The sequence below is a fragment of the Orycteropus afer genome, unplaced genomic scaffold, assembly GCF_000298275.1.
Source record: "Orycteropus afer afer isolate SDZICR_OR568_19922 unplaced genomic scaffold, OryAfe1.0 scaffold00147, whole genome shotgun sequence".
Lineage (NCBI taxonomy): Eukaryota > Metazoa > Chordata > Mammalia > Tubulidentata > Orycteropodidae > Orycteropus > Orycteropus afer.
Genome location: NW_006921734.1, coordinates 8,094,245 through 8,114,702, shown reverse-complemented (window position 1 = coordinate 8,114,702; position 20,458 = coordinate 8,094,245). Strand labels below are relative to the sequence as shown.

Below are 20,458 nucleotides of genomic sequence, written 5' to 3'. Positions count from 1 at the left end.
ACATAACTGAACTATATGTGTGAATATTGTTGAATGTCAGATGTTTTGTTGCATAAATATTTACCACAATAAAAATTAAAGAAAATGCAAGAAATCAAAACCAACAACAAAAATGAATATCTTTGATGGGGCCATTATTAGACTGGATGTAGTCAAGAAGAAAATCAGCTATCTTGAAGATATGTCACTTAGGAACCTGCAGTGTAGTAAATTTTTATGCTGTGGCTTTTCTAGCCATAATATTTGTAACTCCCACTTTGCCATGAGCATCTGAGTAGCTGATTCTTAAAGTTATCCACCTGGTGTATTTCTGTTGAACCAGCTCGAAGCGATCTTCTATGAAATTCGCTTTCTCTCAGGTGTGTAGAATTCTGATGTTGGGATTGGTTAGTTTGGCCACTGTTTTTGTTACCTAGTGCCACTCTAGGAGCTCTGGTAGCATAATGCCTAAGGCACTTGACTGCTCACCAGAAGGCTGGTGGTTCAAAGCCACCAGCCACTCCTCAGAAGAAAGGTTGGGCAATCCTACTTCCGTAGTGATACTGCCTCGGAAACCCAAGGAGGGGTCGCTATGAGTCAGGGCTGACTCAACAGCAAACGACAACAACAGTGCCACTCTGACAAGAATATACCACCAATGGGATGCTTGAACAAACAAGAATTTATTCTCTTACGGTTTGGAGGCTTTAAGTCCAAGTTCAAAGTGCCAGGCTCTAGGGGCTGGGTGAAAGCCCCTTGACCTTGGGCTTCAGCTCTGCCTCTTCCTCCCGGCCCACTGAAGCTAAAGGCATCTCTTAGCAGCTACTGGCTGCTGAGGCTAACAAGCCCACAGTCAAGAAATAAAATGACACCCTCCCAATATTACCAAACCACATGGCAGGCCATTAATTCAAGTCCATTGAAAGTCCCAAGGTCAGCAGAGCATGACAGGCTGCTGAACAATGACACAGCTACATGCAGGGCCCATGTGTGCCATAAGCTAGAGACCATTCCCAAAGCTGTTTCTTATATACGAGAAGCAGACCACATCCCTAAAGCATCTACTCAGCTGCTCCAATACGTTCTACCATGGAGGTAATTACCAGTCTCACCATGGGGAATAACTACATCCAGCTGCCCAGCCAAGTTGACACACAAACTTAACTACCACAGAAGTATTCAAAGAAGATAAACCTACAAGATTGTAAACAGGGAACCAGAGACATCAATTAGCAAATAAGGACAACTACAAGCCAAAAAGAGGGAAGTAATTGTGTAGTTATAGAACTTCTAAATGGTGAGGAAGTCAAGACAATTCCAAGATACTATGGACTGTTCTAAACCTGGGAAGAAAATTATAAATCACAGGGTAACCACAAAGAAAAATGATAAACCTTCACATCAAAATAAAAAAAGAGAACAAACACAAATATTTAGCAAATACTAAAATAATCACAACAAAGGAAGTGATAACACAATTCAAAAAAACAACCAGAAAATTATATGGAACAAAGAAATCAGTAACACCACGAAAAAACACATGACAGAATGACAGCAACAATTTCATACTTGTCAATAATTACACTGAATATCAGTGGATTAAATGCACCACTGAAGAGACAGAGACTTGCAGACTGGATAAGAAAACATAACCCATCAATATGCTGTCTACAAAAACATACCTTAAAGAGAAAGACACAAATAGACTAAAAATCAAAGGTTGGAAAAATAGACATTAAGCAAATGGCAGCAATAAAAGAGCAGGAGTGGCAATATTAATTTCTGATCAAATTGACTTTAAGACAAAAACCACCATACGAGCAAGGAAGGACATTATATAATGATTAAAGGACCAATTGAACCAGAGGATGTAACCATAATAAATACCTATGCACCCAATGAAAAAAAAAAAAACAAAATACCTAAATCAGCCTTTAACAGAATTGAAAAGACAAATAGATGACTCCACAGTCATAGTAGGAAATTTTAATACACCAGTTTCAATAAAAGATAGAACAACTGGAAAGAAACTCAACAAAGATCAGAAGAACTAAACAATACAATTCGCCAACTTGACCTTATAGACATCTACAGAACACTTCCCCCAACAACAGCACAATATACATTCTTTTCCAGTGCACATGGAACATTCTCCAGGATAGACCATATGTTAAGCCACAAAGCAAGCCTTAATAAATTTAAAAACATCGAAATACTGCAAAGCATCTTCTCAGATCACAGTGCTATAAAATTGAAATCAACAATAGGAAGATCAATGGAAAGAAAGCAAACACATGGAAACTGAATAATGCCCTCCTGGAAAATGACTGACTAATAGAAGAAACAAAAAATGAAATTAAAAAATTCCTTGAATCAACAAGAATGAAAACACAACATACCAAAATCTTTGGGACACAGCAAAAGCAGTGATCAGAGGCCAATTTATAGCAATAAATGCATACATGGAAAAAAAAGAAAGAGCCAAAATCAACACCGTAAGCCAACATCTCCAAAAATTAGAAAAGACCAGCAAAAAAAAAAAAAAAAGCCTACAGTCACTAGAAGAAAAGAAATAATAAAGATTCAAGCAAAAAATACATAAAACACAAAATAGACAAAAGAGAAAAATCAATAAGATTGGATGTTGGTTTTTTGAAAAGATTAATCAAATTAACAAACCACCGGCAAATTTAACAAAAGAAAAGAGATTGCTGAAAAAAATATAAGGAAATCAATACTATTTGCAATAGATACCCCCAAAAAAATAAAATACTTGGGAACAAATCTTACCAGGGACACAAAAGACCTGTACGAGGAAAACTATAAAAGACTACTTCAGGAAACCATAAGAGCTCTACATAAATGGAAGAACATACCATGCTCATGGATAGGAAGATTGAACATTGTGAAAATATCAGTTCCACCCAAAGCAATCTATACATTCCATGCAATCCCAATCCAGATCCCATCAACAGTCTTCAAGAATACAGAAAAAACAATCACTAACTTTATATGGAAAGGAAAGAGACCTCAGATAAGCAAAGCACTATTGAGGAAGAAGAACAAAGTAGGAGGTCTCACACTGCCGGATCTCAAAATCTACTATACAGCTACACTTATTAAAACAGCCTGGTATTGGTACACAACTGACACATATACCAGTGGAACAGAATTGAGAACCCAGAAATAGATCCATCAACCTATCTATGGTCAGCTGATCTTTGACAAAGGGCAAAAATCCATTAAATAGGGAAGAGAATGTTTGTTTAATAAATGGTGCTGGCAAAACTGGATATCTGTTTGCAGAAAAATTAAACAAGATCCATACCTCACACCACACACAAAAACTAACTCCAGATGGATCAAAGACTTAAATGTGAAACCTTAAACTATTAAGTTCCTGAAGGAAAAACTAGGGGCAAATTTAGCAGCCCTAATTTATAGCATAAATAAACTGTCAAGCATAACCCAAAATGCACAAACAGCAGAAGATAAACTAGATGAATGGGACCTTCTAAAAATTCAATTTTTATGTGCTTCAAAAGACTTCTCCAAAAGAGTAAAAAGAGAACCCACAGACTGGGAAAAACTATTTGGCAACAACATTCCTGACAAGGGACTTATCTCTAAAATTTGTGGAAAACTTCAACACCTCAACAACAAAAAGACAAACAATCCAGTTTAAAAATGGGCAGAAGACATGAATAGGCACTTCGCTAAAGAGGATATTCAGACGGCCATAAAACACATGAAGAAATGGCCACAGTCATTAGCCATTAGAGAGATGCAAATCAAAACAACGAGATACCATCTGGCCCCAGAACTAGTAGCAAAATTCAACAAGATGGAAAATAACAAATGCTGGTAAGGATGCAGAGATTGGGACTCTCATATACTGCTGGTGGGACTGTCAAATGATAAAACCACTGTGGAAAGCAGTGTGGTGATTCCTTAAAAAGTTGGGATTAGAAATACCATTTGATTGAGCAATCCCAACACTACGTATATATTCTAAAGAAGTGGGAGCCAGGACAAGAACAGATATATGCACACCCATGTTCATCATAGCACTGTTTACAATAGCCAAAAGATGGAAACAACCTAGGTATCCGTCAACTAAAGAATGGATAACCAAACTATGGTACATGCATGCAATAGAATACTATGCAACCCTAAAGAATCTGCAAAACACCACATAAAGTGGATAAACTTTGCAGACATTATGCTAAGTGAAAAATAGTCAATCACAGAAGGACATATATTACATTAGTTCATTATTGTAAAAAGTCAAGCAAAGGTTTATACATGGAAGGAAACTTTGTTTGTTACCAGGGGTGGGAGGAGAGGGGAGGAAACACTACAAAAATTTAATTAACAACAACAACAACAACAAAAAAAAGAATATAACCTGAGATAGAACATTAATGCATACTAGCATTTACTGTAAGTAGAGCTAGAACTACAATTATATTTTGAGGAAAAGTTATAAGAAGTCAGGATGGGAGAAAAAGCAAACCAGTTAAATAATGTATAAGCAGGCAAAAGAAATGGTAATTTTAAGAAAGAAAATATGGTCAATTATGTTAAATACCTCAGAAAGGTAGTCAGCACTAATGAGCACTTTTTGTCCCAGAGTGGGGCCAGCGTCTAGATACAAAAAGTCAACACATTTAGCAAAAACAAATGACATACATATCCATACAATGAAATATTAGGAAACTATTAAAAAATAATAATAATAGGGAAACTCTATGTGGACTGATATGGAAAGCTCTCTAGCAAAAATGAATTTATTATGAAGCTAATAAGGTTTAACAAAGGAAAAGAGATTGCTGAAAAATTGCTGTGTCCCAAAGATTAAGACCTCTCACTCTACTAGCCTCTACATCTCATTTTATATTTTTAATTTTGCATTCTGTTTTTCTTACTGGGGATCCTTCAAAATATAAGCTTTATACGTCATAAAACCTGGATCTTCCATGATCTCCAGGATGTATTGTTAAGTGTATAAAGAAGACCCAGAACATTATGCCTTCTGTATAAGAAAGGGGGAGAATATATACTCATATTTTCTAATGTTTGTATAAAATAGTAAAAGAATACAAATGACCAATAAGAGCAAGACTTTTATATAGTTTTGATTTCTGAACCATATGAATATATATTACCTGTAAAATATATTAACATTTTAGGAAAATTCAATGCTATGAAGGAAGCACAAGAACAAAACTATGAAAGACAACTGCTTCCTTAGTTGTCTATTAGTTTAGTTTATTCTCAAATAAAAGGGATTAAATCAAAAGATCACCAGGTATGCATAATAGCTAACTCTTCCTCTGGCTACGAAGAAGGCCAATGACTTGAGGGTTTCAATGAGATCAGAAAATTGTTGCAGTGAGAATATTAGAGTAAAAGAACTGAAAAGATTGGAGCTAATGGACCAAATAAACCCATTAGTTTATCAGAAAGGCCAGACAGGGGGAAATAATAAACCCCTAGTACACAGTACACAGTAACCAAATCAAAACTCAAATTCATTGTCATCCAATCATTTCCACCTCATAGCAACCCTATAGGACAGAGTGGAACTTGTAAGGCTGCAATATTTACAGAAGCAGATTGCCACATCTTTCTCCAGTGAAGCAACTGGTGGGTTCAAACTGCCAGCTTTTCCATTAGCAGCCAAGCACTTTAACCAGTACTCCACCAGGGCTCCATCTCCAAAACCAAACCAAACTCACTGCCATCGAGTCGGATCTGACTCAGCGACCCCTCCTTGAGTTTCTGAAGCAGTATCACTATGAAAGTAGATTGCCCAATCTTCCTTCTGAAGAGTGGCTGGTGGGTTTGAACCACCAACCTTCTGGTTAGCAGTCAAGTGCCTTAGGAACTATGCCACTAGAGTTCCCAGGGCTCCTTCTAGGACACAGTAAATGCTCTTAAAAAAAAAAGAGAGAGAGAGAGAAGCTCAAATAGCATCTGTATCCTAAGCCAAAATGAGAATTAAATTAATTAATACTTGTAAAGTGCTTAAAAATAATGTCTATAACTTAGTAGGTACTCAGTAAATGTTAATTTGTGTCTTTCTATATTCCTATTCTCTTCATAGGACTGTTTTTAAATTTTGTCAGACATTATAGAATTATGAGATCAAATTATAGAGAAGTTTGTATCCCAGAATGAAGAGCCCAAACATTTCTTGAAGTTTATTTCCTCCCCCCAGATATGTATTCTTAAAATTAGTGATGAGAATTTTGAGGTAACCAATTGGGAATTGAATCTCTAAATTCAAAATATGTACACTATTCTTGGGAGCTCTGGTAGCATAGTGGCTAAGGCACTTGACTGCTCACCAGGAGGCTGGCGGTTCAAACCCATCAGCCACTCCTCGGAAGGAAGGTTGGGCAATCCTACTTCCGTAGTGATAACTGCCTCGGAAACCCAAGGAGGGGTCGCTATGAGTCAGGGCTGACTCGACAGCACGTAACAACAACAACAACAACAACACACTATTCTTAAAGACATTTTCTTTTATAAAAATTTTGCAGTAATATTTTATCATTGGCAAATTATAAGTTCAATATAAAGATACCACCAAGGATGAGTTCATTTTGTAATAATTTTTCTTTCCCTCTTTATTATTCCTTAGTTTTTAAAAAAACAGTTCCTCCATTAGAAGAAGCCCTAAAACAAATTCAGGGATCCAACTTAAAATCAGAATTAAATCTTCCCACAACCCACAGACCAACAATTAACTGGAGGTAAGTAATTTATAATTAGTGTGTGCAATTATTAATATATAATAATTGTATAGCCTTCTATTTGCTGAGTTTGTTACTTCAAACTTTCCATTAGTTACTTCTAACCTCTCTTTTAAAGTTTACTATTTTCTTTTTACAGTTAAATTGAGATATAGTAAAATGCGAATAAGACAGAATTCTAATTTATTGTCTTGAAGTCTTTGGTATTACAGTGCTGCCTATATTGAATACTTTCTCTAAGGAAATTATTGTCATATCTACTACTTAAAAATATTGAAACTGATAATTCCTTATCTTTTCTGAGAAGAGGAAAGTTGTACTGAATTGCAGCAATAGATGTTTAGGTAAATGAAGAAAATTTATGGTACAAATGGATTTTCCTCACGGAAAGTCTTTCCTGGTTGTCAAGAAAAGGCTACAGTGTTTCCTAATTCTTTTCCAGGGTGGCTTAAGTAAATCTTAGAAGCAATAGAATGGGCCCACTAACCACTTAGACACCCTCTGAAGTTCTGTGTTTATTTATTTTAAATGTTTATTGTGGCTGCTACATGTATAGCACTAGATCCTATTCATGGTGATCCCACGTATGTTAGAGTAAAATTATGCTCCATAGCATTTTCAAGGGTTGATTTTTCAGGAAGTAGATCACCAGACTTTTCTTGCAAGATTCCTCTGGACTGATGTGAACTGCCAAACTTTCATTTAGCAGCCAAGCACATTAACCGTTTGCATCACCTAGAGCAATATAGCCACTGCCAAACCAAGCTCTGATGGGAGAGAGGTGGAGGAGTAATTATCAGAAATCTTGTTCTCCTGTCACCCTACCATCTTCCAGCTAGTTAGTGCCTTCCATTGTCTGAACTCAGCCAGAAATCAGATGACTGAGGATGCTTCAATCTCTGTGGAGCAGAGAGCAAATTGGAGAGGTATGGATGGTGAAACTGGAAGGACAATGTGAAAACAGCCAGCAATATGTTTACTATATTTCACAACAAAAAGTCATTGACAACTTTTGTAAGAGCAATATTAGTAGAGACAGAAACACTGCAGAGAGTTGAAGAGAAATGGACAAGCATGGTTGGGTTTCAGGCATGTGTCGAATTACAGAGTTGTGAAAGGTGCAGGTCTGTAAGGAAGAAGAACTTGCTGTTTAGAGTGGCAGGACTAAGAATGTGTTTCTGAAAAGACAGGAGAGGATCTAAATATATAGATTGAGATCTGATGTGAAAGACTTCTGTGCACAGTCAGGCAGTTTGAACTTTATCCTATAATTTATAAAAAGCTAATGGAGGTTTCTGAGTAGGGAGTAATATAATCTTTATTATTTTACAAAGATAATGTGTGAATATTTACAAGGAGCTCTGGTGGCACTGTGATTGAAGCATTGGGCTGCCAACCAAAAGGTCAATGGTTGAAACCCACTAACCACTCTGTGGGAGAAAGATGAGGCACTCCACTTCTGTAAAGATTTACAGCCTTGGAAACCCTATGGGGCAGTCCTACTCTGTCCTATAGGGTTGTTATGCATTAGAATTGACTTAATGACAGTAGGTTTGGTTTTCATTTATGTTAGGAGAGTGGTAATGAAGTAGATAAGAAAGATACAAAGAAAAAATATTTCATGAAAAGAGAAGATTATAAATTTCAGTATATGATGGGATAAAAAAAATGAAAACAAAAATCAAAGAAGGTGGCAATTATGTCAATGATTAAGTGAATGGTGTGGTGGCTTGGAAAAAAAAGAGCATAATGAAAGATACAGGTTTGGTGAGATATTGCTAAATTTCATTTGAACATTCCAATTTGAAGTGATAAACATCCAAGCAGAAATGTGTAAAAACAATTTGACCAAAGATGAGGTGAGAGGTCAAGGCGATAGAATAGATTTGAAAGTGATGAGTATGTATCTATTGTTGCTTAATTTTTATGCAAGAGGCAGGAAGCAGAGGAGAGAAAAGCCGGGGGATGACAGAGTGCTAGGGATCCAGGTAAGGGGAGGGACACAGGCCTCACCCCCAAGAAACAGGAAGTGGGGGAAGAAAAGCCAGGGTATGACAGACAGAACGGCAGGGATCTAGGTAAGGAGAGGACAACAGACAGAGTGGCAGAATCCAGGTAAGGGGAGGGCAGCGAGCATTACAAAGTTCTTTTAGCTCTGCCGATAGGTACACCTGGGTGCACCTTACTCCATCAGCAAGCCTCCTGCCCAAGGGCACTAAGCTTTCTTGTTGTGGGCCAGGTAAGCCCGCTGCTCTGTCTCATGTCTCTTGGTTCCACTGTGACCATCTCTCTGCTGGGGCATTTCTATCTGGCAGGATGTTTCTCTCTGCCACACATCTCTGCCAAGGAAGTCCAGTACAAAGATCTCAGGTCCAAGGACACACTCTACTTCACCTCCAGCTCTTCTCTCTTGATGGCAGTGAGATCCCCTCTCTGCTTCCAGGAGGGTTTATTTTAAGCCTGTAGAGTGACAAAACTAACCAATCCCAACATCAGAGTTCTACATACCTTGTTTGCATGGTCCCACCCAGTAATCCCGGAAGGAAAGTTGGACAATCTACTTCCATAGTGATACTGCATCGGAAACCCAAGGAGGGGTCGCTATGAGTCGGGTCCGACTCCACGGCACATAACAACCACCACCACCCAGTAATCCGGTGGGAGTTACAAAGACTATGGCTAGAAAAGCCATACTGAGTAATTCACTGCACTGCAGATGTATAGCCACCCTAGATTAGAAACCTCATGTTCCAAACAAGAGCAAATTTGCTTTAATGGTTTCATATAAATAGCTTCCAGGCCCATGTAAGAGACAAGATCCATGCCCAGTTATAAGAATCACGCACTCAGAGAGGTCCAAAGCTAGGACTTCCTGACAAGTATATATAATGTATTCAGAGCCCTCTCAGTACACATGCAGTTTACCAATCAAGCATAATTTTTATCATTACCAATGTGCCTTGTAACACATCTAAAATCCTACTGATGATCCAGGAGAACAGATCTAGAGAGTTATCACAAAGTCAAATTTGTTCATAAAGAACAGATTTTGTAAATCCTTATCACACACAAATATAGATAAGATCATTCAGAGAATATAAATGATTAGAGAGTGTATGGGTAGATCAAGAAAAAAAAAAAGAAGACCACATAAAGAACTCTCGAAAATTCTGGTGTATAAAGGACAGGCAGGGAAAGAAGAGCTCATGAAACAGCCTAAGAGACAACAGCCAAAGAAGTAGAAAAATAACCATATCTTTGGAAGAGTAGAAGAGACAGGTCGATAGACAGGGTATGGTGATGGTGGACTGGAGAAATAGTTGGGTAGCTAGGAAGAATTTGGGAGTGGTAGGATAGCAATGTGGATAATATGGAAACCAAGGGAAATAAAATTAGGGTGTGGTGATGGTGGACTGGAGAAACAGTTGGGTAGCTAGGAAGAATTTGGGAGTGGTAGGATAGCAATGTGGATAATATGGAAACCAAGGGAAATAAAATTAGGAAAGGATGATCAAGAAGTATCTAATTTTGCAGCTTTTAAGTCAATTAATCGTTAGCAAAAGCAGTGTATTGAAGTGGTAGAGGTGGAAGCCAGCTAACAGTGGGTTAAGAAACAACTAGAAATAGAGGCAATGAAGGCAACATAATTTTAGAGTACTCTGGAAAAGATTGCAAAGGGAAGAGGACAGACAATTACAAGGGATCTTTAGGTCAGGAGGAATTTTAGGCAATTAAAAATATCCATATCATTTTAGTATAATTAAATAATGTGCATTTTGGGGTACAAAAATAATCATTCTCAGCTTTCTTTTTCTGTTATTAGTTGTTATTTGTGTTTTCAGATATTTTCAATAAAACACTTTGCACTATGAATGAGAACATACTCACTTTTCTTGTTCAGTAATGGAGAACCTTAAAGTCTTAGGAAAGAGAGTGTCAGAACAACTTTGATTTCCTAAAAGCAAGCAAATACATATAATTATTATAGAAGTTTGTGCTAAGATCATTAAATAATATAATCATTTTTGTTTTATAGGAAATGCTTTTCATTCTGCCTTGGAATATAGTTCTTGTGTTATATTATTATGAGTAAGACTTGATCTATCTGTATGTATATAGATGCATATATATAAATGTTGTGTATTTTGAAAATAACAGATATATACAACTTGTATGAGAACACTATGGTTTATTTATTAAAAAGTTGGCCTTCTCTCCACAGATAACTAATAGTATCACCTAATATATGTGAAAGTGCTTTGTAAACTATAAAATGCTACATAAATATGAGCTATAGGAATATTAAGTATCAGGTATTAGCTTGATGAAATGATTTATATGTATTATTTATTACAAATATAAAAATCATTTTCAATGGAATAAAAACAAACACGTTAAAGAATAAAGTAAAGCCAAGGAACAGTGAGTTTCTAAGGAAATGGAGATATATGACTACACAAAGAAGATTTAATGTGGAAAATATTGGTAATAGATTAAACTAATTCAAGATGGTGGTAATATGGTAGTCTAAAGGAGGAAGTTCTGAATAAAAAAATGGAAGGCATTCAATGCTTAAATCTCAAGAAAAATCAGAGAATATGTCCTTGTGAGAATAGAAACTGTTGCAGGAAATAGTGAGATTATAAGAATATTAATAAAGGACTAAAAGTGAAAAGGAGTAATTAACCTTCTATGACAACCAAACACTTACCACAAAAATTATAGACTTGACCCTTCTAGTGGGTGTAGGGTAAAAGAGGCTATATTCGCTCCCATAGTAGATTCTTTAAAATGATGTTGTTAGTTATCTATCTCCAATATCCATGTATTTATGGTCAGATAGTTGATCTTAAGCCACATGCTACCCTGAGAAATCTGGCCAGAGCTGAGCAGTGGTCTATTTGACCTATGTTTGCCTTTTGTACAAGTGCTTTAAACTAGGCTTTTCCAGCCCGTACTCATGTACCTTTATGACTAACAAAATTTCTGAGAGGTAAAAATATACTAAGTGTAATGAATCAGAAAGAGAGTACCTGAATAAGATATGTAGGTTTCTCAGCACTTGTAAGAGGACACTGTTTAAGGACAGAAAATAACGTGAATCAAAAGTCTAGAGGCAGCCCAATAAACCAATAATCAAACATCTTAATAAGGCTGTCTCTCTACCTGCCTGTCCAAATGCTTTTCCACCTATGCAGATCCATTCCTGCCTGTCCAGCTGTCTCCACACCTGATCCCTACTTACCTGATCAGTTATCTCCTTCACGGGCCCCATTGCTATCCCACCATCCCCAAATTCCTCCTAGCTACCCAACTGTTTCTCCTACCCGCCAGCAACATACTTTACCTATCCGACCATCTGTTCCCTCTACTCTTCCAAAAACCTTTTTGCCAGCTCCATTGCTGTCCTACCCAGTCAAATATCTTCCTCATCCTCCAGCCCCAGTCACTTCCAGCTTTTCTAGCAGTTTTCGTCATCTGCCAGCCCCAATTCCTTCTGGTCCACCTGCACACCTACCCCATCTCTCTCCCCCATCCCAAAGTTCTCCAGTCATTCCTGATCTTGACTCACAAAACAAGTTATTTTACAAAACTTTCAAACCCAAACATTTCCTTCCAGCCCAGCATTCTACCCCAGCCCCTCTAATGCCTGCCCTTGTTCGTCGATCCCTTCCAGCTCGACTGGTTCTTTCCCCAGCCCCTTTGGAAGATCTCCCAGTTTTGAAGCCTTCCTGTTTATCCAGTCATGTCTCTCATCAACCAGTCCCTGCCTTATCTCGTATCACTCCATGGCATGAATGTCCTTCTGCTAACTTGAATCCCTTTCAGTCAGCCCAGCAACTTGTTCCACAAGCCACAACATTGTCAAATCTCCCCCAGGCCCTTGCAGACCATCCACCTGTTTCAGTCCTCTCCCGTCCACTTCATTGCCATTCTCCATCCACTTCTGTGTCTTCATCTTCTTCCACATCCACATCTTCTTCTTCACCATCTACACTGTTTTCTTCTTCATCATCCATTCCTTCACCTCCCTCATCTTCTTCTACCTCTCCACCCTTGCATCCTTCAAGTGTCCCTCTTCTTTCCTCTCCTATACATTCTCCTTCTCCATGTTTGCCTCCAACTTATTTAGATTTTCCCTCTCCAGTTTCTCCTGTGTCTTCTTCCTTTATGATTTCCTCTTCCTTCCCCCCCATGCTTCACCCTCCCTCTATTTCTACCTCCCCATCTCCTTTTATTCATATCCATCCCTTCAGTCCTCCTCACTGGGGGAAGAAAGTAGAGAAAAGAAGAGAAGAAAGTGGAGTAGAGAAGAAAGGAATAGAGAAGAAAAAGTTGAGAGACGACAACTTTAAAGGTAAATAAATTGAGTTTATTAGCTATTTTGTAGATTTAGCAATATTTTGTTTGGGAAAGGTAACTGACTGAATAAGTAACATCAGGAAAGTATAAAAGGAAATAAGAGGAACATACTTTCAATGTTCAGGAACTTGTGTTAAATACCTTCTTGCTTTCCATAATCTTCTTGTGATTACAAAAAGATAGTCAGGAATCTAGTCATTATTAACCTTAACTTTTCCTGTCTGTCCATATAAAGATATATATGGATATTGGAGATAGGTATATGCCACATGTAGCCATGTGTCCTGTTCAAAACATTTTTATCCTCCTTGAATTGGGAATAAAGTCCCTTGGGATTTACACCACTAGCTTGGTTGCAGCAGTAAGCTATATGATGTACCTCATCCCCACCTCACCCCTTAAAAAGTCTTTCTTTGTTTTTTGCATATACTTTGAAACCTGTGACATATGCTGAAATTTGATGTTGTATGTTTCCAGAAGATACAAAATTCTAACAGATAATGATGTCATGCACTGAGAAACGTTAGGAGATACTTTTACAAGTTAAAAGTAGACTCTTTTACAAGTTAAAAGTAGACTCTATATTTAAGGTACCTATTCTGTAACATGAAAACCATGATTAATTCCTGAAACAACTGAAAAAAAAATGTATACACTCTCCTGCATGGAGTAAGATCAGAGTTTACAAACCTAGTTGAGTAGGATGGAAAATCTTGCCTACCCTTCCAAACAATTCTCATATTTTCCATTTGCTTGAAACTTTAACCAAGTTAGGGTTATAGGACTACCTGACAACCATGACATCAACCAGAATTAAGAGTAATACAGCATATTATTACCCAGATAGGAATGCTCTTAAGAACTGAAGACTGACTCCATATACCTGTAGGAATAACTTCTACCTCATCCCAAATAACAGGGGGATGGTTGTTGTTGTTATGTGCCATTGAGTCAGACCCGACTCATAGTGACCCCTCCTTAGGTTTCTAAGGCAGCATCACTATGGAAGTAGATTGCCCAACCTTCCTTCTGAGAAGTGGCTGGTGGGTTTCAACATCGAGGCCATGAATATTTGGACATTCCTACATAAAGGTGGAGTTCTTTATTGGCACTAGAGTCCCACAACTATTTTTTTCTTCTGTTGACTGAATTAAATTCCCATTCTAATATGCCTATGTATTTTCTCCAATATCTTTATATGTGAATATTTGGACACACACACATTGACACATATTACACATGATGTGCCATTTATATACTTATACAAAGAAGTCAATTTTATTTAAATGTACTAATTATTTTTTATTTCTGGTTCACAGAGCTGTAGATTCTGTCTTGCCTTCAGCATTATCAAATGATGATTACAAGCATCAGACCCATCTCTTATCCAAAACCAATTGTGATAAAGAAATGAAGGAAAACAGCGGGACAAATTTGGCTACTAACAAAGATACATTCCTCCTTAAACTGGAGGAAACTCAGAAACTCCTAGAAGATCAGCATTTAACCAGTTTGCAAGTATGAAACCATAAATGTTTTAATATTTTAATTTCTAATAATAATTCTGTCTCATTTTTGCAGTATTTTCCACTAAACAAATGCGTGTTATTACCTGAAACTAAGAAAGAGAGTGTGACTCAATCAGCACAAATTCATCACAGATACAGGAAAAATAATTTTTTTTCCCTTAACTTTTATCTATTTTTTCCTCTACTACCTTCATTTTTCTTGTTCTATTTCTCTTCTCCTTAGAAGAATAGGCTTTATGAATGTCATTTTCTGAAAAAGATAAAATGTATTTGAAAGTACAATGAATATAAATATCATTATTCAAAACTGAATTAAAAGAAATAATTATATTTACTTTGTTATTTTCTAACATATGTATGGATTCCAGGTGATTGTCTTACATGCTGATGCACTTTATTTTTCATGAATAACTGCACATATTTATGAGACTCTGAATAGGCCAATATCAAGATTAAATTCATAGCCTTGGTATGATTCATAGAACAACTAAGCAGTAGTGGCCAGGGTAAGAAAACAAAGCAGGAGACTTCCACTGACAATGATGAAGTACCTTCCTACCATAAATAGCTTTAAATGAAATAACTATTTTTAGACGTTAGATGACAAGAAGTACAGGGTATGACCTTGAAAAAGGGGAAACTGGTGAAATGACTCCTATGATCTCCTAGGCTTTCTACCCGGAGGTACTTTCTGGACAAAAAAAAAAAAAAAAATCTACACTTAATCCAGCTGCCTAGCAAGAGGGGGAAAAATAATTTTTTTTTTTTGAGGAAAACCACAAAATCTAGACACTGAAGAACAAAGTGTTCACATATCCAATATCTAATAGAAACTTAGTAGAAATGTAAAGCAAGAAAATATGACCTATAATCAGGAGAAAAATTAGTTGATAGAATCAGCTACAGAAGTGACTAAGATGACAAGGAATTTAAAACTATTTTTATAAAAATTTTCAAGGAATTAGAGGAAAAATATAAAAGATAACCAAATGGACCTTCCAGATCTAGAAAATGTAATATCTGAAATGAAAATGTTACTGAATAGGCTTGTTCTGGTTACCTGGTGCCACTCTGATAAGAGTATACCACAAATGGGATGGCCTTAACAAACAGGAGTTTAGTCTCTTACAGTTTGGAGGCTTTAAGTCCAAGTTCAAAGTGTCAGGCTCTAGGGGCTGGGTGAAAGCCCCTCAGCCTTGGGCTTCAGCTCTGTCTCCAGCTCCTGGCCCACTGAAGCTAGAGGCTTTTCTTCATTCAGACAGCTGCTGGCTGCTGAGACTGCCAAGCCCAAGGTTGACAATAAAAAGGCATAGTCCCAATGTTACCGAACCACACAGCAAGCCATTAACTTAGGTTCATTGTAAGTCCCAAGGTCAACAGAGCATAGCAGGCTGCTGAGCATTGACCCGGCTACATGCAGGGTCCAAGCGTGCCATAGCCTAGAGACCATTCCCCAAGGCTTCTGCTTATATACAGGAAGCAGACCATATTCCCTAAGGCAGGTTCTCAGCTGTTGCCAGTAGATTCCACCATGGAGCTGATTACCAGTCTTATGGGGAATACTATATCCAGCTGCGCAGCCACTCAACCAGGCCCAGCCAAGTTGACATACAAACTGAACTACCACAAGGCTTAATAATACAGCCATTGAAAAAGAAAAGATCAGTGGACTTGAGGCATAGTAATAGAAATTATGAATACTGAAGCATTGGGAGAAAAAAGACTAGGGGGGAGAAAGATGAACAAAGCCTTAGTGACCAGGGAGACTATATAAAAGAATCTAACAAGCATTTAATTAAAATACCACAAAGGAGGAAAGGAAATATTCAAAGAAACAGTAGATGAAAATGTTTTAAATTTAATGAAAACTATAAATCCACAGATTTAAGCAGCTCAAAGAACTCCAAGTGAATGCACAGTTACATACACAAGTTACCAAATTTCATTACAATAAAATTAAGCCAGAGGAAAAGATAGCACATTACATGCAAATAAAGATGGGTATTTCTTAATGATAAAAGGATCAAGAAGATATAAAAATCCTAAATATATATGAACCCATCAATAGAACTTCAAAATACATGAAGCAAAAATTGACAGAACTAAAAGGAAAAATAGACTAATCTCCAGTGATGGTTGGAAATTTTATGCTCCTCTGTCAGTTAATTGATAGATTAAATAAAGATAAAAAGATGTATACAACTCTACCAAATTGCATATCATCTGATTAGACCAAATTGAAATTTGTAGAACAATTCCCCAAAACTACAGAATACTCAGTCTTTTTGATTGCACAGAGAACATTTACTAAGAAAAATCTTGCTAGAGCAAAAATAAGAAGCAATAAATTTAAGACTATTGAAGTCATAGAATATATCCTCTGATGGCAAAAGAGTTAAATTAGACATTATTAACAGAAAGATATCTTAAAAATGACCAAATATTTGGAAATTATGCAATGCACTTATAAAGCCATGGATCAAAAAAGAAATGACACAGGGGTTTAGAAAATACATTAAATTGATAATTTTAAAAAACAAAATACCAAAATTTGTGGGAAATATGTTTATTTGATAATAAAAATTTAAACATTAAGAAATAAAAAAATGAGCCAATTAAACACAACATAAGTAGAAGGAAGGGACTAATGAAAAGTTATGAATACAAAACATCATGAAATGGAAAGAAGGACAAACAATTGGAAAATATCAGTGAAATTAAAAGCTAGTTCTTCAAAACAATTTTAAAAATTTATAATCAACAAGCTGAGCTGATAGGAAAAATACACACTAGAATGGCCAGACTTTGTCTCTCGTATTTTGGTCATGTTATCAGAAGTAGAGGGTTAGCAAAAAGGGGAAAACCTCAGTGAGATGGATTGACGCTCCATCTCACACTGCATCCACGCTGCAATGATGGGCTTAAGTATGGCAACAACTGTGAGAACGGTGGAGGACCAGGCAGTGTTTCATTCATAGTGTACATAGGGTTACTATGAGTCAGAAGCAACTTGACGGCAATTAACAACAACAGCAAAACAAATATAAGGAATAAAGAGGGGAACAGCACAGCTGACCCTACAGATAATAGAAGGATAATAACAGAACATTATGGAAAAAAAATACCAGTAAATTGGACAATTTAACTGAAGTGGACAAATTCCTTGAAAGATGTGAGCTAATGGTTTGAGTCTAGAAGAAATAAAAACTGACAAGCCCATGATTTTGTTGTTCGGTGCTGTCGAGTCGACCCTCTGTACAACAGAACAAAACACTGCCCAGCACTGTGCCATCCTTACAATCTTACAGTGACCCTGTCATTTCAGCCACTGTGGCAATCCACCTGGTTGAGAGTCTTCTTTTCACTGACTCCACGGCAGTGTGTGTCTACTTTACCAAACATGATATCCTTCTCCAGGGAATAGTCCCTTCTAACAACATGACCAAAGTAGGTGAGGTGAAGTTTTCAGTTTTCACTTCCAAGGAGCATTCCAGTTGTGCTTCCTCCAGGACAGATTTGTTCATTCTTCTAGCAGTCCATGGTATTTTCAGTATTCTTCACCGATACAATTCAAAAACATCAACTCTTCTTCAGTCTTCCTTACTCATTGTCCAGCTTTCACATGCATATGAGGTAATTGAAAATACTATAGCTTGGATCAGGTGAACCTTAATCTTCACAGTGCACCTTTGCTTCTTAACACTTTAAAGAAGTCTTTTGCAGCACCTTTGCCAGGTGCATTATGACATCTGATTTCTTGATTGCTGTTTGCATTGGTGTTGATTGTAAATCCAAGTAAAATGAAATCCCTGACAACTTCAATCTTTCCTCTTTTTATTGTGATGCTGATTTTTGGTCCATTTGGGAGGATTTTTGTTTTCTTTATGTTGAGGTGTAATCCACACTGCAGATTCATCTTTGATCTTTGTAAGTCGGCGCTTAAGTCCTCTTCACTTTCAGCAAACAAGGGTGTGTCACCTGTATATCACAGGTTGTTAATGAGTCTTCCTCTAATCCTGGTGCCATGTTCTTCTTCATATAGTCCAGCTTCTTGGATTATTTGGTCAACATACAGATTGAATATGTATGGTGAAAGGATACAGCCATGACACACACCCTTCCTGATTTTCAACCATGCAGTATACCCTTGTTCTGTTTGAATGACAGCCTCCTGGTCCATGTACAGGTTCCTCGTGAGCACAATTAAGTGTTCTGGAATTCCCATTCTTTGTAATGTTATCCATAATTTTCTATGATACACTCAGTCAAATGCCTTTGCATAGTCAATAAAACACAGATAAACATCTTTCTGGTAAACATCTTGCTTTCAGCCAAGATCCATCTGACATCAACAATGATATCCCTGGTTCCACATCCTCTTCTTAATCCAGCTTCATTTCTGGAACTTCCTGTCAATATATTGCTGCAAGTGTTTTCCAATTACCTTCATTCAGCAACATTTTACTTGTGTGTGATATTAATGATATTGTTCCATAATTTCCACATTCTGTTGGATCACCTTTCTTTTGAATGAACACAAATATGGATCTCTTCCAGTCAGTTGGCCAAGTAGCTGTCTTCCAAATTTCTTGGCATAAACGAATAGGTGCCTCCAGCATTGCATCCATTTTTTGAAACATTTTAATAGGTATTCTGTCAATTCCTGGAGCCTTGTTTTTCACCAATTCCTTCAGTGCAACTTCGACTTCTTCCTTCAGTACCATTGGTTCTTGATCATATGCTACCTCCTGCAATACTTGAACATCAACCAATTCTTTTTTATGGAGTGATTCTGTGTATACCTTCCATCATCTTTTTAATGCTTCCTGCACTATTCAATATTTTGCCCATAAAATCCTTTAACATTGCAACTTGTGGCTTGAATTTTTTCTTCAGTCCTTTCACTTTGAGAAATGCCAAGCACGTTTTTCCCTTTTAGCTTCCCAACTCCAGGTCTTTGCATATTTCATTATAACACTTTACTTTGTCTTCTCAAGCTTCCCTTTGAAATCTTCTGTTCAGGTCTTCTATCATTTTTCCTCTGCTTTAGCTGCTCTCCATTCAAGAGCAAGTTTCAGAGTCTCTTCTGATATCCGTTTTGGTCTTTTCCTGTCTTTTTAATGATCTTTTGCTTTCTTCATGGATGACGTACTTGACATCATTCCCCAACTCATCTGGGTTTTGCTCATTGCTGTTCAGTGAGTCAAATCTATTCTTCAGATGGTCTCTAAGTTCAGGTGGGATATCATCAAGGTCATATTTTGGTTCTCATGAACTTGTTTTAATTTCCTTCAGCTTCATCTTGAGCTTGCATATGAGCAATTGATGGTCTGTTTCACAATCAGCTCCTGGCCTGTTTTGTGTTGAAGATACTGAGCTTCTCTATCACCTCTTTCCATAGATATATTCAATCTGATTCCTATGTATTCCATCTGGCAAGGTCCATGGGTATAGCTACCATTTATGTTGTTGAAAAAAGGTATTTGCAATTAATAAGTTGTTGGTCTTGTAAAATTCTGTCATGCGATCTCTGGCATCATTTCTATCACCAAGGCCATTTCCCAACTACCGATGATTCTTCTTCATTTCCAACTTTCACATTTCAGTCATCAGACAATCAATACATCTTGATTGCATGTTTGGTCAATTTCATACTGCAGAAGTTGGTGAAAATCTTCAATTTATTCATCTTTGGTTTTAGTGGTTAGTGCATAAATTTGAATAACAGTAGTAGTAACTGGTCTTCCTTATAGGCATTGTATTTCAGGATACATCTTGAAACATTCTTTTTTTTTTTTTTCTTGGCTATTTTCTTTTTTTTTTTTT

At 37.0% G+C, this 20,458-nt stretch overlaps 1 protein-coding gene across 1 annotated transcript in view; it reads left to right on the top strand.

Moving 5' to 3' along the window:
* Positions 1–20,458, top strand: part of CEP126 (centrosomal protein 126) — a 73,559-nt gene that overhangs the window by 22,653 nt on the left and 30,448 nt on the right. The window contains exons 4-5 of the mRNA XM_007946039.1: positions 6,629–6,740; positions 14,423–14,621. Of these exons, the coding sequence (XP_007944230.1) occupies positions 6,629–6,740; positions 14,423–14,621 (311 nt within the window). The remainder of the gene's footprint in view (positions 1–6,628; positions 6,741–14,422; positions 14,622–20,458) is intronic.